The sequence below is a fragment of the Populus alba genome, chromosome 15 (genome assembly GCF_005239225.2).
Source record: "Populus alba chromosome 15, ASM523922v2, whole genome shotgun sequence".
NCBI lineage: Eukaryota > Viridiplantae > Streptophyta > Magnoliopsida > Malpighiales > Salicaceae > Populus > Populus alba.
In genome coordinates, this window is record NC_133298.1 from 15,057,474 (window position 1) to 15,078,725 (window position 21,252).

The window sequence follows — 21,252 nt, forward strand, 5'->3', positions numbered from 1 at the left end:
ATTTTTTTTACTTGTTTTTTTCTTATCATTTTCTTAATTGAATTTGTTTTTCAGTTTCATCACTTAGTATTTAATTTTATTTTTTATGTCAAATTTGGTCATAATTTTTTTGATTGCAAATTATTTTGTTTTGGATCCTTTTTTTATTGATTATTTTTTCAATTTCATCTTTTAATTTTTGGTTAATTGGATGCTTTGCCTTCATGTTTTTTCCAGGTTTGCATTTTATGGAGTAATACAGTCTTATGATCTAGGTCACAGATTTAAAATATTAGATTGAGTTGACTTTGAGGTTTTTTTTTCCTTTCATAAAATTGATTTATTTCAATTTTATTATTCAACATTATACTTGTTTGGGATTGGCCTTCATCATTTTTTTTTCCTATGAGGTTATCTAGATTTAATGTATTGAGTCGTGAGCATTGTAGGTTAGTCCAGATTGACTCAAGTTCTTCTTTTTTTTTTTGTTGATTTTTTTTTTTTAGTTTTGCCCTTCAACGTTAGGTTAGTTTAAGAATTGAGCTTCATAATTGTATTTAATTTTCTCTCCGCGGGGTTATCTCAATCTCACAACCAAGTCATAAAATTTGATAAGTTAACTCAAGTAGCTTCAAAAAAATTTTTTTTGTTTTATTTTAATTTTTTTTTAAAAAAATTATCTTCAACATTTGGTTTACTTGGAATTGAACATTAAATTTTTGTTCATAATTATCTCATTCTCATTTAATTTTTATTTTATTATCAAATAAGATATAAAGACCTTTCAAAATATTTGAATTTATATTTTCATAATATTCACAAGAGATCCCCTTTTGAAATTAAGCATTATCAATTTTCTTGTTTTATTTGCTTTATTTATTGTTAATTTTTTTTAATTATATTATTAAATTAACCAAACTTATTGATTCTAGTTGAACCAATAATCTGAATTTCATATTTTTCCTGCTTGTTTAAATAAAAATATTAGCATCGTCTAAACATTATTTTTTTATTTTTAAAAAAATTAACCTGGCTCACGATTAAGCACATACCATCTATTTATAGCGTGTTTGACAGTGTGGTAGCGGTTGCTTTTTAAATAACCTTTTGTGCCGAAATGCATGCCAATGATTTTTTTCATTTTTTAAAAATTATTTTTGACATCAACACATCAAAACGATCCAAAAGGTACAAACCACATTAAATTTTAGCAAAACAAAAAACTTTTAAATTTTTTTAAAACGCAGTTTCAGCTGTATTCTCAAACGCTACCTAGTCGGAACAATAGAAAAATAGTATTTCCCTGTACAAAGTATCCAACGGCTAGTATTGCCCCCCAAATCAACAATCTGAACCGAAAACAACATCACCATGAATAAAGGAGCAAGGCTGGCACCACCAACCTCCCCATGTGCTCACATGCTTTCCAATTTCTTTCCACTTTCCCATCAATTGATCAAGAAAAAATAATTCTCCAAGAAACTGCCCCTTCTTCTTTCTTCTTGCTTCTCTTTTTTTTGTCTTTTTTTTTTTTTATCAGAGACATGTCCAAGCTGTCTAGAACATCTTCTTCTTCCAAAACAACAACGTTGCTGTTGTTCTTGTTCCTGTTAATGTTGGCTCTCCTGGTTTCCTTCTGTGCTGTGGTGTGCTACTTCTACGCTTGTACTGCTAACCCTAGCAGACTCAACTGGGCTGGTTTCTTTGGGTCGGCCTTGTTGGTTTCCGGGGTCTTATTATTATCAACATTGCTTGTTATTGCTGCCCGTGCCACGGTGCTGACATGGATCACGGTGCTGGTGCTTCTAGCTTTTTCGGGGAAGCGACGCCGGGTGCTTGTTCAACAAGGGAGGAAAATCACTGCTGATGTTGTTATGTTCTTGATTAGAGGGGCTGCTTAGACCCATTAACGAGAAGCAACTCAGGATGTAAAGGGAAACTGCAGTATTTGAAAGATCATCTTTCTCTGTGATCGTCTTTCTCCTTTTTCGTTATGGCCCATGGGGTTTTTGCAGTTCTCACTGTCTTTAATTTGTAAATAAAACTGTCTTGCTGCATATTCTTGGTAAAAATCATGGTGATGCAATGACAACAATGCCTTTTTTCTAATTTGTAAAGGGTTTGCCTCAACAATTGTAGATTCGATCTCATAAACGAATTGATAAGAAATTTTCACTTCTTTAGCCTCCCTCTTTTCGCCATTTCTTTTACCATGATTGTGACGAAAACATACGTCAAGAAGAAATAGGAAAGGCCAGTTATGCTCCAACCCAACTAAAAGCAAACACCGAAGTTATTAATTATATCTCGTCAATATCAATCTTCTTAGTTGTTTTAACTAGCTAGCAACCCCATACAGGAAAAAAAGAAGAAAGATGCATATATTCTTTTTTCCTTTCATAATTTCCCATATAATTCGATTATTAAACGCAATTAAAACAACTGAATTTATTTATATAAGATATAAAATATAAAATCAGGTCTATGAGCTCTTTTCCTTTTTTTTTCTTTTTTTTTTATCAGCAATTAATTTTTTATGACCCATTTGGTGGATTTAATGTAGGGGATTACCGTTACTGAACATAAAAGACAAACAATTGAGACAGGATAGAAATGAAAACGATAACAAAATTATGTTTGATAGTTGTATATAAGATAGAATGATTGTTATTATAATTTATTTGATCATGATAGATAAGAAAAAATAAAATATAAAAAAATTTATTTTATTTTTAGTATGTATCATTATCAAATTTACATATTTTAAAAAGTAATTATATATGTTGAAATTAATAATAATAACCGTAGATATAAGAACTAGACTAACTTAATGGGTCGATCCATGACTTGGAATGATCTGGTTTTAAGAAAAATAATGGAAAGATTAACCTAGCTTAATCTAATCAACAACCCAGGTCAGCTAGTGGTATTGTTGGCCCACAACCCAATTTACCCAGGGTAAAACAAGGGTAAAAAACTTGATTTTTATTATTATTATTATTTTTTTTATCAAAATGAGGTTGTTTTGTTCTTATTAAAAAAAAAAACAAAACTTAGGCTAAACTAACTTGATCCTTCTAATTCGTGACCCGGGCCTTGCTCTAGGTTGACTCTTGAGTCTAGTTTTAAACTATGATAATAATTACTTTTATTTGCATGCTGGTCTAGATCAACCTGGGTGGTTAACTCTCTTGACTAATGACCCAAGTTTTGCTCCATATCGACCCATGAATTGAGTTTTAAAAATATGATAATCACCACTTTTATTTTTTATGATGATTTGGATAAACCTGAAATGATCCTCCCAATATGTGACCCAGGCTTTATCCTAGATCAACTTCCAAGTTAGATTTTAAAACTATGATAACGATAATTTTTATTTTTATATTGACCTGGGTCAACTCAACCCACCTTTATTCTTAAAACTATTAGAATAAGTACTTTTATTATTATGTTGATTTGGATAAACCCGGGTTGACCTCCTGACTGGTGATCCTAGACTTGTCCAGAGTTTACTCCTAAATCAGGTCTTAAAACTATAATAATAACTATTTTTATCTATATATATTCACCCTCTCAACCCGTACTCAGGCCTTGCTCTAAGTCGACCTCTAAGTCAAGTTTAAGACTATGATAATAATTATTTTTATCCTTACATTAACTCAAGAAAATCCTTGTTGACTCTCTTAACCCGTAACATGAGTCTTACTCCGGATTAACCTTTGAGTTAGATTTTAAAATTATAATAATAATAATTTTTATTTTTATATTGACTCGAGTCAATTAAAGTTTATCTTTTCGACCATGAGTATAATCATGGTATTTTTATATGTTTTAATTCAATAATTTTAGAATGAAAATTTCTCCATTAGAATACTTTAGAAATAGAAAATAATAAATTTAGTCTTTGAAAACATGCCCCCACTATACTTTTTATTTTGAAAATAAAGAAATTCACTTCACAATTATACCATAAATAAATTTATTTTTATGTTCTTATTTCTTCAACCAAACACATTTATATATTTATATCTTCATTTTTCTATCATGAAATAATAATCATTTAATAGAATTTTAACAACAAACAACGTCAACACTCTTACCTTTTAGGATGGTATGTTTGATTGGCTCATGGGTATGTTGTATTAAAGTTTGCCTAAGGATTAGTTTGTATTAGTTTTGTAGATTGTTGAAGTTAAATAAATTTTTTTGAAGTAGATTTTTTAAAAAATATTTGATATAGTTATTAAATTTAACCTAATAGATTAACATTGAACTCTTTCAATTTGACTTTTTATTTAATTCTAGTTAAAAATTAATTATATAATAGTTACTTGACATAACTTAGTGAAGTTGTTGAATCTAAAAATAATTTAGATAATCAATAAAAAAATGTGATTTAACTTTTAAAAAATTAAAATATATATATTTTTAATATTAAAATAATAATATATTAAATTAATAAAGGCTGTACGAATTAACTCACTAAACTCATGACTTAAATTATGAACTCTACTAAATTTAATAATTTTATTTTTTAAAACTATATATTTTAATAATATTATAATAAAAATAGATATTTATAAAAATTAAGCATGAACTAAATGCTAGTAATTTTTTTTTTGAGATTATAATAATCTTCTAAAAATTGAAATAAATTGTGGTAATGAATTTAAAATTAATAAAATATTATAAAATGAAAGCGAAAGAAATAAATTTGCAAGTTAATATAGCGTGTAAGAATGAAATTCGGAAAAAATAATAATTTAGATGGGAGACTTTTTTTCTTAAAAAAAAGTTGCGATGATAATCAATTAGTAGAGAGAGAATTAATAGCGTACCTAACTAAGCGATAACTTCTATGTCTCCACTTATCCCCAATTGCACACAATACCACTGAAGTCTTAACTTATCCACCAAGGACTTATACCAACTTAAACAACCAATAAAATAAACCCACGTATGAATTCACAAATTAATACAGTAGTCTCAGTCGTATTAAATCACATCCAATTCAGTTCCTTAATACCATAGGTTTTCTTTTTCAAAAAAAAAAAAAAAAAATAGAACTTATCCAATAAGCCTAAACAAAGAGTATAAATACATATATATATATATATATAGAGAGAGAGAGACATGAGGAAATCAAAGCAAGTTTTATAATCAAAGCAAGTTTTAGCTAGACGGTAAAAGCGGCTAACAGGTACGCTTGGTAAGTGATTGATTCTTCATATTCTCTCTTCTCTTACCGATTTTTATTCTTAATTTGAACCATTCCTCCCTTAATCCTTTCTTTTGTTTTTTAAGGTTTTCTTTTATTGCGCGGCTTACTGGAACGCGATGGATTCTACTATGGTGATCAAGGTTTGTTCTTTGACGTTTTCTCTTATTTGCTTTTGTGTTTTTTGTGAATAAAATATGTACAGTTTGGAAATTGGGGTTTTGTGTTTTGAACAATTTGGTTTTAGATACAGCCGTATATTGCTTCAATGATATGTTTGATCTCTTTGTGTTATGTTTATTGTTTGTTTGCTCTTTGATCAAGTGCTATTGTTTTTTTTTTTGTTGAGTCAAATATGAGATATTTTTTTTTTATGTTTTTCATTTATTATTTTCTCCTTTGTTATAGAGTAGGGTTTGATCCAGGGGGTCTATCGTATTATGATTTGTTTTTTTTAGATTAGGGTGTGTAATGAGGTGCTTAAATCTGTTGGGCTTATTTTAGATGTTGTTTTAATAGTTTGAACTCTGACCTTGGCTGGAAAAAAGAATCTTTTTTGGATTTTGTTTTATTTAGGGTTTTGCCTTCTTTTTCAAAATTGTTATTATATTATGCAGTTTTTGTTGGTCTCAAAGCTGGTGAGATTTCTTCTTTGATGCTTTAAAGGATCTCTGGACCAATTTACTGCACAATTTTGTTTTTTGATCTTATCTTTGCAAAGGATTTGAGTAGGGTTATGTCAAAACAGGGCGAGAACATGTTGTGGTATGAGTTTAGAAAATGTTTTTACAACAAATGGAATTGTATGTTAATTTGAATTTCTTTATGTTCTTTATATTCCAATTGCCTCCACTTTTATTTATTTATATTTGCTCATGTGGATACAGGTTAAATATAGTGATACACTTAGGCGATTTAATGCTCATGTAAAGGAGAATGAGCAACTCGATCTTGACATGACTGAGCTGAGGGAAAAGATCCTTGGTCTGTTTAATTTTCCTCCAGATGCTGATCTCACTCTGACCTATATTGATGAAGATGGGGATGTGGTTACTCTTGCTGATGATGATGATCTGCGTGATGTGATGAGGCAGAACCTGAAGTTTTTGAGGATTGATGTACAGCTTAATAATGATAAGTCTGGTAAATCTAATGCTAGATCTAGTGGTAGTTCTACCCCTATGAGGTCCCCCAGGGTCCAGAGTCCATTACCATGCCTCAACAATGGTTTTGCTGAAGTTTTGAAATCTGTGCCAGAGCCCTTCCGTGAAGTACTCTCAAAGATATCTCTCGACCTGACTTCAAAAGCTGTGGCTTCTAATGCAGTGCTCACTGAGCTTGTTGACTGCTTTTCAAAAATGGGGCAATCCCACCTGAATCCAACCTCACAGTCTCATGATGGTATCGGCACCCAAACTGGAGCTACAGCTCCTACAGTTCTAAATGCTTCCAAGGATGGTGGCTTGAAAGAACACTTGCCGAATTTAAACTCACCTCTCATAACTAGCCAGGAGGAGAGCTTTGAAAATGGTACTAAGACTGCAATGTCACCTCACACAGCTGTCCCTTCTACTGTTAATCTGAATCCTAACCCTCAAATTTCCAATTCGTTTGTGAATTATTCACCCCTTGCATCCTTCGTCCCGGCTTGTGATGATTGGAAGGAAACCAAGAAACGGAATACTGGTCTTCCAACTGGGAAGCCTGGCTGGTTTGGTTTCCCCAGCATTCCTATGAATCATGGCTTTCCTTTACACTCTGACTGTCCATTTAGTGGAATGCCAGTGGCAAATGACTCAGCTTCACGCACTCTCAAAGGTCATGTAATTAAGAGAAACAATTCTCTTAATAATCCCATGGTTGGCATTTTTCATAAGGGTGTTCAATGTGATGGTTGTGGTGTTCATCCAATTACCGGGCCTCGGTACAAGTCCAAAGTGTAAGATATACACTTAAAGCTTTGATGCTGTGCCTATGATTATAAAGATAATGGCTGTTGAATTGATGCTATTTTCTCATATTTATTTAGTGATCCCCTCTCTGCTCTATTTTCTTTCTAGCAGTAAAGAGGATTATGACCTCTGCAGCATCTGCTTCGCTGAAATGGGTAATGAAGCTGATTACATCAAGATGGATAGGCCGATGCCTTATCGTAATCGTTGGTCTTTCAAGGGGTTTAATGATCCTGTATGCAGACTTTGTGCCTAAGATATTTAATATCACATGCAAGTTTTCTCAGTTGATAAAATCATGCTTTATTTTTTTTTTCATTGCTGACTCGTCTTTTTTTATTTTTTTACCAAAAGACACAGAAATCTTGGGCCATCCCACAGCCTCTCTCTAAAGGTTCATATGGAGTAAAAGGAGCTCAACCTAAGCTAGACAGCCGTTTTGTTTTGGATGTCAATGTGTCAGATGGTACCATGATGCCTCCATCTACTTGTTTTACCAAGATTTGGCGAATGCGCAACAATGGTAGTGGCGCATGGCCTCAGGGAGTGCGGCTTGTGTGGATTGGGGGAGACAGGTTCTTCAATACTGATTCTGTTGAGATAGAGGTGGGCTTCTTCAGTTTGTAGTAACATTTAACAATTGCCTTTGCTTTAAGCTATTCATCTGATCTTTCTTCATTTTGTGGTCTCATTGATCCATGCAGATTCCAGTCAATGGTGTGCCTATTGATGGTGAACTTGATGTTGCAGCTGATTTTGTATCTCCTGCATTGCCTGGTAGATACATATCATATTGGAGGATGGCATACCCATCAGGTGGAAAATTTGGGCAGCGTGTTTGGGTTCTTATTGAGGTATTGGCATTCTTGGTGCTCCCTTCGTCGCCTTTTACTTGCACCTTTTCATTACATGCACACACACCAGAAAGTGCACAGTAGTTATTCCTTATTTTTCCTTGCAGGTTGATGCTTCCCTGAAAGATCCATTCTTCAAATATCTGAACTTGAACGAGTCCCCCAATTACAATGGTTCTAAATTCCCTGGTGTTTTAGATATGAATGTCCAGCCTGCTGTGGATGGCTGTTTTCTGGAGCCTCAGAACAATACCTCGCTTTCAGAACCAGCTGTCCCCATGGTTGATGAACAGCCTAAGAGCCAAGAACTAAAATTCCCTATAGATGATGCCTTACTGATTGGCCATGGTGTTTCAGCCTCTCCTCCTCCCCTGGCCATGCCTTCATCTGTTCCCGTTCTTTATCCAATGATAGACATTTCTGAAACAGTTCCAGCTACTACCGAACTCCTTCCTGCTGTGGATGCTTCAACTCCCTCTGAAGAGGTCATCGTTGAAAGTGCTGTTGAGAAGACCCTCCTAAAGGAACTCAATGAAATGGGCTTCAAGGAGGTTGATTTGAATAAGGAGATCTTGAGGCGGAATGAGTATGATCTGGAGCAGTCAGTGGATGATCTTTGTGGCGTTTCTGACTGGGACCCCATTCTCGAGGAGTTGCAAGAGATGGTAAGCCATCTCTGGAGTTCATTTTTAGATCATTTTGTAGCAAGACTAGGATTGTTTTTTGTTTATGTTGTTTATGCACAACACAAGATTACAGAATGTACATTGTATGTTGTGGTTGCAGGGTTTCCGTGACAAGGAAATGAACAAGCTGCTGCTGAAGAAAAACAATGGGAGTATCAAGGGTGTGGTCATGGATATTCTCACCGGAAAGAAGGCATAGTTTTAGAATTTTAATCCTCCTTTACGTTGTCAAGAGGTATTATAAATAAATCTAGGGTTGCTAAGGTTTAATAAGTTGATCTACGGATTCTCTAAGAACTGCTCAGGTTTTGAGCATTTATCGTGTTTGGTGCTCCAACCAAATGCTGGCTGGATATGTCTTTCTATATATATATATATATATATATATATATCAGGTGCACCGTGAATGAATAATTTATCAATATGGTTCCTTCTGATTTTCTGTGTACTTGTGGCTGGTCTACATTCTCGTTATTCTTGTGCCCTTCTGGATGAAAGATTTGTGTGATGCAGTATGTCATCAGACAACGTTTTTGGCATGTTTCTTAAGTTTCCTCATAATTTTTGCCAGCATCATGTTCTTTCTAGGACTTCTGTTAACTGCACTAAAAAGAAAAAGGTTTTTGAAATATCTGCCAGGTTAGGTTTTTAATGTACGGGGATGAAATAAAGGAAGGTTTTTTTTTTTGTTTTTTTTTTTTTTTTTTTCATATAAGCCTGAGCTTACAGATTTTTGCGATGTTGGTCGACTTTTATGACCTTGAGAAAATTAAAAACTGTTTTTCTGCTTTACGGGCAACATTTTCTTTTTACCAAAATGGGGGAGAAAACATAGCAGTGAGGCCCAGAATGCAATTTCTGCTAAATGATATTCTACTGATGCAGAAAAAGCAAAACAAAAGAGAAGCAATTGATATTTTGATGGTCTGGTTATGTGTTTCATTTACCAAGATGGGGATGAGGATCATTGATTCGATTGAAAATGGAAAGGCCGTAGTTCGTCGAAGGGTTTCTAGGCTTTGAAGAGGTGGAAGTGGGCGTTGTGTGGACTTAGTTTAGGCGTTCTGGTTGCTTTACACTTTTGTAAGGTTTGTGTTCTCTTGAAATTACTGGTTATGGGAGTTAGGTTTGGCGGGAATTTGAGAGAGAGAGAGAGGTGGCCATTAATTTTTTCATACTTGTTTATTGAGAATTGGATGCAACGTTACCATCTTCAGAGATTAAAGTTGAAATTTGGGTCTATAAATTTGCAGCTTCTTATGACTAGATCATTGTAAACTGCACAAATGTCTCGAGGTACTGTTTACCAAACTAGGCAACAGCATGGCTGGGACACTACGTCCGATGATTATCATGCCTATATTTCAAGATTATCAAGGATGTCAAGTGTTCTCCATGGTGCTCCCCACTACCCAAGCGTGCACAAGGCCTTCAACAACAAGGTGATTTAAGAGGAAGAGATTATGGAGGCTCGCCAAGATTATGTAATCAACAAGAGGAATCCCACCAAGTCTCCCAAGAAGGTCCAGGTGACGGAGCAAGTGCAAATTATCGAACAAAATGGGAATCATAAATCAGAAGTTACAGAAACTAAACTTCAGAGCAAATTACAAACGATGCTTCGCCTTATTATTATTATCACATCAAGTTCTGAATCCCACAGTTTGTCGATGCTTGAGATTCTCTGAAATACATGCACGATACCTGTTGCCAGAATCAATTATATAGCAGATATACAACATCTTTAACCCGTTAATGTTTTATATGTCCCCTTCTTTCCTTTGAAGTATCCAGGCTTATGCAGATAGTTTAAGAATATGTGAAATAAATAAAAATAAAAATAAAAATCTGAAGTGTATCGGTGAAAACAAAATAATCATGCAAGGCCTGTAGAAATGCTTGGTAGCTCATTAAACTAGGAACTGCTGGAAACTGTTGCTGCTGCTACAAGCCACCTGCCCAATACAATGAATGCCCTTTCTGTCACCATTGCCAATGACTCGTCAAACATATCAAATAAGCTGTCTTTCGATGCAGCTAATTCATGACCTCTGAGTTTCTGACTGCCTGGCTGGTTTTATGTTCAGCTGGCAGATTTGATTATTAAATCATCAACTTTTGGAGGTTATGCTGGAAACAGATGATGAGAGACGGTCTTCAGAACTGGTCCTGCCGGCGTTCATAGAGGTATTAGTCCTGGTATTTTCCAGCAGAAACCTGAACTACAAAGAACTTCTTGTGGCAAATATGTCCATCAATCAACGACAACAGTATCATATAGTCGACACCGGCCTAGAATTAAGTGGGGATTCGGTCATTGTTCCCAATTTAGCGGGAATATTAATCAATAGTTGGACCATGATGAGATCATGTTAGCTTACCTTATTTCAGTACAGTCATCAGGTTGCTGGAGAGCTGCAATCAAATTATGGTGACGTTGTGTGGTCAACAGTTGAAATTCTTTACAGGGAATCTACCATGAAGAGGACCAGACCACAATAATTGAGTAAAGAACAACACACCCTTTCCAATATCTGGTGCAAATAAACTGTTCAATTTGACAGAATCCTGAATTCTATTACAGTATTCCTCATCTGATGTTGACAAATCAAGGATCAAAATTGATTGCTATCATGCAATTTCATCTTTTGCTTGTACTAGTCTCCTTCTCAAGGAAAATAGTTAAAAAAAAAAATCATAACAAATCTGCTGGTTTTAAACTAGCAATGCTCTTCTACATTACAAACTGCTGTTATGAATAATAGCTCTGAAAAAGAGAACATATGTCGATTAGTAGAAAAACACAGAAGTGTTTTGCATTACTGAAAATACATTGTCTGCCAGTACAAGTCTTAGGTTGTTTGTGATGTGGTTTCATGACAAGGCAAATACTTGTAGCAAGACATTTCCATGTCACTAAAAGCACAGCATATGAATTTGATTTTAATTTTCCTCTTAGGCTAAAGTGTGAAATCAACCTGCAAAACAAAACTTGAATTTTCATGTCAGGTTTTTTTCAATGAAGATTGCACTATTTAGCATTCTTCACTGCAAAACCTGGAGATAGAACTGACATAAGCTGGAAGTCAAGAACAAGACAGGACTAGTAAAAATGCAACATCAAAATTGATTGTTATCCTCACGAGGAACTTCAGCCTCATTGAATCTCCTCGAAGACATGAGATTAAACAAATTTCTAAGACTTTTCTTACTCTCTCTTTTCTTACTATACACCCTTCTGTGAGTATCTAGCCCGCTAAATGGATCTTCCAAAACAAGCTCTCTCTCCAACCTCTTCGACACATTCACAATCTCATAGGAATCCCACAGTGATTGCTTGAAATCCCAACTTACACTCTCAACCCTCTTGGCTGATGACTTGTTCATTGCTTCTAGCTTGAACCGAGAAGGCTTGCTTTGAAAATTTTGGCGATATGCATCGTATTCATTGGTAGACCTTGAGCTTCCAGAATGACCATGCCATGCCTGTGCCACAGCCTTGAGTATTTCAAGATCACGCTTATGTTCATCTTCTTCATGCTCTGTCTTCTTCTTCATACTTTATGGTATCTTCTACAACAAGGTTTACTGTTCCGGGCCATGTTATCTTGGCTAAACTAGAGCCTCACAGTATTGCTGCTAAAATTGATAGATAAGCTTTTTTGTGTCGTTATGCTTTCTGCCATGAAAGTTTGTTATCTTCTTTCTTGATTGAATTATGGCCTCATGGACAGATAAGATATTGATAAATGGTAAATTTTTTAATTTCTTTATGGATTAGAAATATTTCCCATCCTTTTGAGAAGTGGTTAGTTTGTGTCCATTGATAAGTACACAATTACACAGATATTCAATGTCTTTTTTTTTTTTTTTTTCATTTAACGTGTGGACCATTTATAAATTCTTATAAGTATTTTTAATATCTGTGTTCTCCTAGGAACACGATGAAAAATATGTTCCACAAAATTATTTTTTTATTAAAAATTTTTTTTTTATGTATTTTAGATAGTTTTAATGCTATAATGTTAAAAATAATTTTTAAAAAATAAAAAAATAATAACATTTTGATATATTTCAGCATAAAAAATACTTTAAAAAATAATTATAACCATTAACAAGCAAGCTCTTAAAATTGAACTCTCGTTCATCTTAAACCATTTTATATATATATATATACACCTTTCATGACAATCGATGCCATCATCTAATTCTTTAGCATGATGATTCTTTTATTGGGTTTTTGAAAATAAAAATATAAATCACGTTGTATGCAATTTTCCAAGTTTCAAAATTTCAGTAATCCATGACAAAAAAAACTTTTAAACTTAGATTTCTTTGATATCATTTCCGTTTTCTATATTCTATTATTAAAAATAAAAAAAATTTATTTATTAATTTTAAACAACATAAAAAAATAACAACTAATTGTCCAAAAATGGTGATATTGTGGGGGTTTTTTTAAGACAATCAAGATTTTGCTTTTGTTCCAAAAACAAGTTAAAAACAAAATTAAGGAAGAAAAGCTTTAAATGATACTTAACTACTTTTTAATTAATTACATGGGGGTGACGTGGGTTAGTATTCACTAGGTTATTTCCTGCACTATGGTGTGGTTTAGAAAAAAATTGAATTAAAAAAAATAATATTTAGGTTGTAGAAAACTTTTTGATAGTGATATTAAACCTGATATAATTAGTCAAGTTTGAAAACTCCAAACTTGATTCTTTATTTAGTTTATATTTTAAATTAAATTATGTGTAATTATCTTTGAGATGACATTTTTAATTTTACAAGAGTAAAAAAAAAAAAATCTAAAGAAAGAAAAAGACATTCCAATTTAACTCTGGATCCATCTGCTAAATAAATGACCTGGGAATTGGATTCTAGTACATTCAATTAAATTTTTTATTTTATTATATGATAAAAAATACAAAAAACCTATTCAAAATCATCAAATATTAAAGGGGAAATTAGATAAATTTTTTTAAATAAAAACCCAACATTAAACAAAGAAATTAAAAAAAAAAAAAAAAAACTCAAGCAAGTGGGCCAATCATTATTTTTTTTTTAAAGAAGGATGACAAATTATTCACCCCTTATTCTTTAAAAAAATAAAATAAAAAAACAGGTAATGCATTGCTTGTTGAGTCAGATAACGCGTCATCTTCTGAGTTACTATCTAAATTCCAGCTATTATTGTGATGTCCGGAAAAAATATAAGAGGAATTTTTTTGGTTAAAATCTATTTTCAACTTATTTACATCTTAAATACCTTCAAAATACCATAAAAACCTTTCCATACCATCCAAAAAAACACTAAAAACTACCCGAAACACAATAATTAATCGAATAAAAAAAATCTCTAAACCAAGCACAATCTCTTTTCTCAAGAAAGTTTAAAGAAAAAAAAAAAAAACTATCATTGAACTCTTCTGATTAAATAAAACCCATTAACATAACAAACAACGAGTTTTTCATTGAAAAATAACCCAACGAAATCGCCAACCAGTCTGCCGTAGAGTTGAAAGTGTGTTGAACTTGACCTTCCAATATCTAGTCAAAAGCGTACACTCTCTAACAACCAAAGTATAATTATTGTCTGTTTTCTCAACCTGCTTTATAAGGAAAATCACTACCAGGAGAGAGTCTGACTCCAGAATAAGATGATATATTCCAAGCTCTGATGCAAGTTCAAGAACGGTGATACATGCTAGTCTTAATCCTTATTATACACCTTATTTAATTAATGAATGCATGCACCTTCTAAGCCTCATCAGTCTGTTCATCGCCAATGTTTTGTCAAACATATATTAGACCAGATACCTTTTCTTTTCTCATAACTCCGCGTTCCATGGAACATACTTTATATTGTACTGTAGGTTTGAACTTCATGAATCGACCTGGAAGCTGAGCTCTGATAAATTTATGATCCTTGTCTTCGAGGGCTGTTTAATATGCATAAACATTGTCTCATCGAGAGAAAATGCATGCATAAACTTAGTTAGCTTCACTAATCAGAGTCTCATTTTTCATTTTAATATGCACTCCATCTTAATCATAAAGTTATTGTTCTCCCATCCCCTGAAATCTCTCCTTACTGATGTCAACCCGATTTCTAGTTCTGAATCCAAGAATCTCAAGTAGTTTTAGCTAGAATTTCGAGGTTCAGATCATTTTTTGGGCGACAGATGATGATTTGTTGCTTCGGTAGGATATAGATGCTTCTTTATTTAGGAAATGGACAATATGAAGCCATGCCAGTTTTCCTTGGCCAGCTTAGTGTACAATTAAGCTTTAATTCTTGCAGTTTGATTGAAAATATAGCTAACAGACGTCAGGAAAGACAAAACATGATTTGCTTAGAATTACCAGAACGTTTTCCATCCTCAACAACGTGTATACATGCAACGAAAAAAACAGGCAAAGGGAATGCCGGCTAACATTCTTTCCATATAGCTTTCCTTTGATTGATACTATCAAATTCAATGTCCCAAATATTGGATTATTTGTCCAGGTAGATGTGCAGATCGATATACATGACAGTGCAAACGTACTCTTGTGATATGAATCAAAATCAAAGCAGCTCTCTCTCTCTCTCTCTCGGCCATGATGATGATGGATAGGAGATTTAGCAGGGAGTCCTCGAGAGAAAGCAAAGGGTCTATAACCCTGCAAAAGAAAATTGTTGAGAGTCAGAGACCAAACAAAACCAAGAATGTACCAGACCTCACAGATTTCATGAATGACATGTTCTTTGGAACCGTGGACAATGACAAGAGATCCTATGACTTAACTGGGGGCCATTCGGAAGACGAAGAAGAAAGTTTCGATGACAGTACAAGGAGCCACAGCAGTAAGTTAACTCAGGAGTGGCTAGAAGAAGCTATACGTATGGTGGCGTCATCTCCTTCGAGGTGTGAATCCCCTTCTAGACTAGTTGGATCACCGAGGTTTGCAGCCGTTCCTGGCAGGCTGTCGTCAGCCTCTATACTTGATAGGAGGGACCTACTCTCCAGGTCTGCTAGAAAGTAAGAGATGAATTGCAGTTAATTCATGTGCTGCGAGATGAAGGAAATGCAATTCAGTACTGTGGTATGCTAATGCAATGTTACATTTCCTGTGACACAATTATTCTCGTCTCTTCAGGCACAGATCAATGGAAGCCTTCAGTGGAGAAATACTAACCAAATCAGCAAAAAACATAGCCGTAATAAATCAGAATCATTAGTCGAGACTCCTGCAGAGCCATCCCCAGCATCACAATTCCAAGGGTGGTTCTCCAACATCCTCAAACCACCCTCTAATTTCAATGCCCCAGTTCCAGACCCCAGCAGCCCCCACCAATCTAACGACCGTTCCTCCCCACTCTTGGATCCACCGGCCCTGAATCTGCCACCTCGGCAGTCATCATACCGAAAGTCCCGGTTCCAAACTGAGCCCCCGGCGACCACCCCTCGGCAGTTATAGAAGTTACTCACTTTGTGCTTGGCATTTGGTGCAGGTAGATTTGGAGAGTCTAATGATGGAAGGGAAATTAAAACATTCTTGTTGTTGGGCAAGATATCCTCAGAACTAACGGCGAGGTCAGTCCACAACAATCAATATGATAAGATGAGTATAAGATGTTGGAATTATTCTGATTTTCTGTGTTAATGAGTGGTTTAAGTCATCACTAATTATCTGTACTTAATGCTACTGGTTCTCTGCATAGGTTGGATCACAGTGCACTATTCTTACCGATAACTACTGTGAAGATGCCTATGATCTACTTCAAGCTCCAGTGCTGAAAAAGCTTTTGGTAAATTACTAAATTATGTATTAACAGCTCAAGTATAGCAACGCAGTTAAAATCACTTGTTTTTCTTGGTTTGAGTTCTCGACAGTTTCCTCTGCTACAGCTACCTGTTCTATGACAAGAGATGCAGAGGCAGTTCAGTTGCTTCTAGTTGGCTCAACCCCAAAATATAGAAATGCCCTTTTCGATCAATGTATGGTTTTTCATACGCATTCAAACCATCAGGAAATAAGTTTCAAGTTATTCTTGTCTCGTGGTTTATTTCCTTTCTTTTTGGTTCTCTATTGGTGATGCAAGATCAAAGAGACAGCTCCTTTATTTGAGCATTAAGGCACAACTATGGAAAGCCCCCCAGTGAGAGTAAGCAGCTACCTTTACTTATTGTATTTATCTACTTGATGTCTCTTAGGATTGTTGATGTAGAACAAGAGTCGAAACAAAATTCTAGATAATCACCATGCAGATGACACTGGACTTCTAATTTTATAGAAATGCTTAGCAAGTACTTTGAATTGAATTGAAGTTGATCATTGTGGTGCATGAATCCATGTCCTTCTTTCCTTTTCTTACACTTTTTCTGTCAACGTACAAAGGCAGTTCATACTTTGTTTCTCTATTTTTGCTGCTGAACATATAGGTGGTCGTGATAATGGAGCACAAATGGACCATAGAGGAACAGAGAGCAGGCCAACCCCTGTCTCTCGACATGAAGCCATCCCACAGAATTCAGATAAAAATTCTAATAATGTGAGAAATGGGAAACCTAACAATACAACAAAAGCAGGTATTTAGTTCTTCTGATAATCTCTGTTGCTTCGAACTCCAACTCCAAGCTCTAATTTTGTTTTATTTTTTAATCCCACTAATATTCATTCTTCAAACTCTAATATTACTGTTTACAATCATTTTAATGACCTTGCAGCTCCTGCAGCAGCACCGACAGAAGCACTTCCTGGCAAAGTGGATTGGTTTTGGTAAATAAAGATCATAAAAACGTTGATTTGTGACGAGATTAGATTTTTTTTAGTGGACAGCTAGTTTCCCTGAAGAAAAATCTGTTATGCCTAATTTATTATAATTTTTTTTTGTTTTTTCTGGTGTGAAAGAATAACGATGGAAGGCACTGAATAGCCATTGGCAACATCATCTCATTGTAGCAATCGTTGTTGATGGCGGCAATCTTGTTGTTTACAAATAATTGTTTCCACTTGCTAGTCCAGCAAAAGCAAGTATTTTGTCGCCCATATTCTTCAGCACAAATACAATTATTATTATTATTACACCTTAATTTAGACATGATCCTGTAATTATTTATGTTTATTGCTGCATCATTCTATAATGACAAGCTACTGCTCAGAAATAGTATATGAAAAGGGAAAAAGGGAGGAGTAAACAAAGCAAGTGAAAAAGGTTATATATGCACAAAAACTTGCATGTGCTCTGCGTCATCCATAGCCCCTCTATATCCTCCCCTATGCCCATCATCACATGCATTTGCATTGTTTTGCCGGATACAGACATTCAGTAGCCTCCTGAAAACATGTCGTCATATAGCTTTTTTCCTGTATATAAAATTAAGACACTCCACATACTACACATAATTTGAAAGCAAACTTCTCATATTTCAAGACCAGATCAAGTGAAAGAGAGATAAACGAAAAGATAATTTTGGAGAAAAGTGAACATGAAGATGCCTCTAGATGTGAAATAATATTGGCCATGTTATCTGATACAATCTGTCTTGTCCAATTATGCCCACTTGTTCATCCCCAGCTGTAACTAACTCCCAGCCTCTCTCTTGGATCCCATTTCTTTCTCAACCCAATCATCTGTCACTCTCTTAACCCAATCTGTATCCTCACCACCCCATGCTGCTGGCCCCTCCCATGGAGACCCCATATTTCCTTTCCTTTTTACAACCTTATTCTTTTGGATGTTGATGACGATGGAGCATTGGCGCTACTGTCATTCAACTTTCCAAGCATAGAGAAACAAGCAGAAATCAGATGATCCGCCACCTGCATTTAGCCCCCCTAGTGAACCAGAACCTCCTGTCTGGGAGGACACTGGTGTCGATGTCGATGAAGATAGTGTAGGTGATGAAGATGAAGTTGATAGTAATGATAGAGATGTGCATGACATTATTGGCTTAAAGATAAACAAAGCATGCCTTAAACCAGGACTAAATAGCCAGTCATGGACATCCCAGTATACCTCCACTCTTAGTTTACGAAGGTTAATATACTCGTTACCTCTAAATTTCCATTGAAGATGCTTCACATGAATGACCAAATGCCCATCTATCCTTATCTCCATTTCTGGTTCATCCCCATTAATAGAATTGCCATTGCTAACAATATTGCCACTATTACTTCCGTTCTTGCACTCTATTGAGATCTCATGAAACCGACCTTTATCATGGAACTTGATTCTTGTAGCGAACTTCTTCTTGCCAAATATGTGCTCCTTTCTTGAAACCAAAATGGGGTCAATAAGAGCAGGCCTACACCCAGTTTTCCTGTAAGCATCTTTCTTTAGATCACCAAGAAGAAGCACAACCTCTTCGTCGCAAACAACAGCAACATAATACTCAGAATTAGGCTCAGTTTCACCATTGAATTTAGCAGCCTTGAGGTCCCAGAAGATATCCACAGCTTTACCCTCCACTACAAACCGTTTCGAGCCTTGTTTCCTCCAAAAATACCAAGGCTTCAGCTCCACTTTGCAGGTGTACTGACTCTCTCCTTCAGGACCTTCTACTGATACTGATAGACCATGGAGTAACAGATTCTTGCACCATGTTATTGTGATCAAACGACACTGATCGGCAATCTTCGTACGATAAGCAGACATGAAAACACTCTGCCCTGACCTGGTTACTGTGGCAGGATCATCAGCTACCTTCTCACCGGATGTAAAGCAAGCAGGAATCCCGATTGGATGGTCTTGCATTGCAATTAGCTTGAAAACCTGCTCTCTTTCAATTAACTACAGTAAGCGGGGGGGGGGGGAGCCTAGTTTAGAGCTGCAGGAAGTGAACAGCGAATAGAAGTGAGACAACAAGATGAGAATTAAAGAGAGAGTTGGAAAAAAAAAACAACTGATTTTGCTTGCATAATTAAGGAAAGAGAGGCAGGTAGATAGAGAGATCTTAGTGGTTGCAAGATGTATTGTATCAACGCACAGATGGTGCCAGAGGTTTCCTTGGCAGCATTAATGGAAATAAAGAAATACTATCTAAGTGGCAAATAGATGGCGGTGAGTGGACTGTGAAGAAGAACACCCCTTTTTATATTCAATCACCCAGTTGTTCTCTTACCTGGATTTTCTATTTTATAAACTTGTTTTTGTTTCCTTCGTTTTCATGACCTTTTTTCTCATCTTTTCCCTCTAGCAAGACAACTTTAATGAATCCAAGGTGTTTTTGCTTTTCTATACATAAGCTTAAAATACTTACTCCCATACATGTGTAGAATCCTCAGTAGCATGACAGCACACGAGATGGGAAGAGGTAAGAGATGACCAGTCAAAACTTTAAAAAACTGAATCATCAAGAAGTTGGCTTTCCAATGTGGGTCTTCCAGGATTTTTTTATCATTTGATAATTGGTTTAAGTTCCAGCATTTTTTTGGTGTAGGAAAAGGAATCTTGGGATGGTATAGTAGCTGAAAAGGCTTATGAAATCTACGGTTGCTGTTGCTGATCGGGTCCAGCTCCATTTTGGGTTTAAGGACAGAGGTTTTACAGTCTTTATGATCCAGCAAGCCTGGTGTTTGCAGTTTGACAGAGAGGACGAGGGAAAAAAAAAGTACAGCAGAAATTTATGGCTTGAAATCTTAGATGTGGTCAGTGGTTGACCCAGTCTGAGGAAGGTATCGATAATCATCACATAATTACGTTAATTAATGCATTTGAAGTATAGTATAAGACTCCTTGAAATTAAAGTGCATTTAATGTTACTGCATATCTATTAATTCTTAGTCAAATCCCTGTCATAATAGATTCCATTACAACAGTAACCACGATACACTGCAGGCTTGATTTTTTTTTTTTTTTTTGACTTGGGTTAATGGTATTAGGTACCATAGGATTAAATAACATAGTTTTGATTTAATTAGATGATAAAAAATTAAATAATAATAGTAGATAAATTAAATTTAAAAAATTATGACAACATGGAAAAAAATATTTTTTAAAAGAAGATAAATGATGTAACTCAATTCTCAGCCCATTAAATATATAATAACAAAGTTTGGTAAAAAATGTACTTAAAAAACTTAGGCCAAATTAACTCGAATTAACATGTTAAACTTGTAACTCTGGTAATCATGGTCGAAGCCAACTCAGGTTATCCAACCAGATCCGCAACCCAAGTCACGAGATTGAAAAGAAAATGAAGAAAGTCACAAACCTTTTTTTTTTAAAAAAAAAAAAAAAGCTCAGTGTCAACCCATGTTAACTTTTTAAAAGTATGAACCAAGTCATTAGTTTGAAAGCACTCTATCTAGAAAAAGCATAAAACTTAATTCTTCGATTCATCAAATATTAAATAATGAAATTGAAAAAATAATTTTAATTAGACAAAAGGATTAGAAAACAAAAAATATAATGATCAAGATTAAAATACAAATTAAATTTTATAAGGGTGAAATTGAAAAGAAAAAAATAATTTAAGAATGAGGATCAAGATTGAAATAAAAAATACAAATAATTTTTTTTATCGAATGGTGAAATTGAAAAGAAAAATTAATTTAATGGTGAAATT

At 34.6% G+C, this 21,252-nt stretch overlaps 3 protein-coding genes across 5 annotated transcripts; 1 reads left to right on the forward strand and 2 right to left on the reverse strand.

Moving 5' to 3' along the window:
- Positions 1-5,091: 5,091 nt before the first annotated feature.
- LOC118057431 (protein NBR1 homolog) lies at positions 5,092-9,140 on the forward strand. Of its 3 annotated transcripts, none has more exons than XM_035070002.2 (8): positions 5,092-5,191; positions 5,287-5,343; positions 6,088-7,139; positions 7,261-7,387; positions 7,507-7,758; positions 7,857-8,006; positions 8,114-8,671; positions 8,793-9,140. In XM_035070002.2, exons 2-8 carry the CDS (start codon positions 5,320-5,322, stop codon positions 8,889-8,891), a joined length of 2,262 nt encoding a protein of 753 aa, XP_034925893.1. In that variant the 5' UTR covers positions 5,092-5,191; positions 5,287-5,319; the 3' UTR covers positions 8,892-9,140. The 3 variants fall into 3 exon arrangements, with proteins under 3 accessions (XP_034925893.1, XP_034925895.1, XP_034925894.1); XM_035070004.2 differs by having other exon boundaries at positions 7,264-7,387; XM_035070003.2 differs by having other exon boundaries at positions 5,098-5,182.
- Positions 9,141-11,667: 2,527 nt separating this feature from the next.
- LOC118057432 (uncharacterized) lies at positions 11,668-12,424 on the reverse strand. Its single transcript, XM_035070006.2, has one exon. It carries the CDS (start codon positions 12,248-12,250, stop codon positions 11,813-11,815), a length of 438 nt encoding a protein of 145 aa, XP_034925897.1. The 5' UTR covers positions 12,251-12,424; the 3' UTR covers positions 11,668-11,812.
- Positions 12,425-17,876: 5,452 nt separating this feature from the next.
- On the reverse strand, positions 17,877-19,439 carry LOC118057429 (uncharacterized). The gene has a single exon (XM_035069999.2). The coding sequence runs from the start codon at positions 19,437-19,439 to the stop codon at positions 18,453-18,455; it is 987 nt and encodes a 328-aa protein (XP_034925890.1). The 3' UTR covers positions 17,877-18,452.
- Between the last annotated feature and the right edge of the window lie 1,813 nt (positions 19,440-21,252).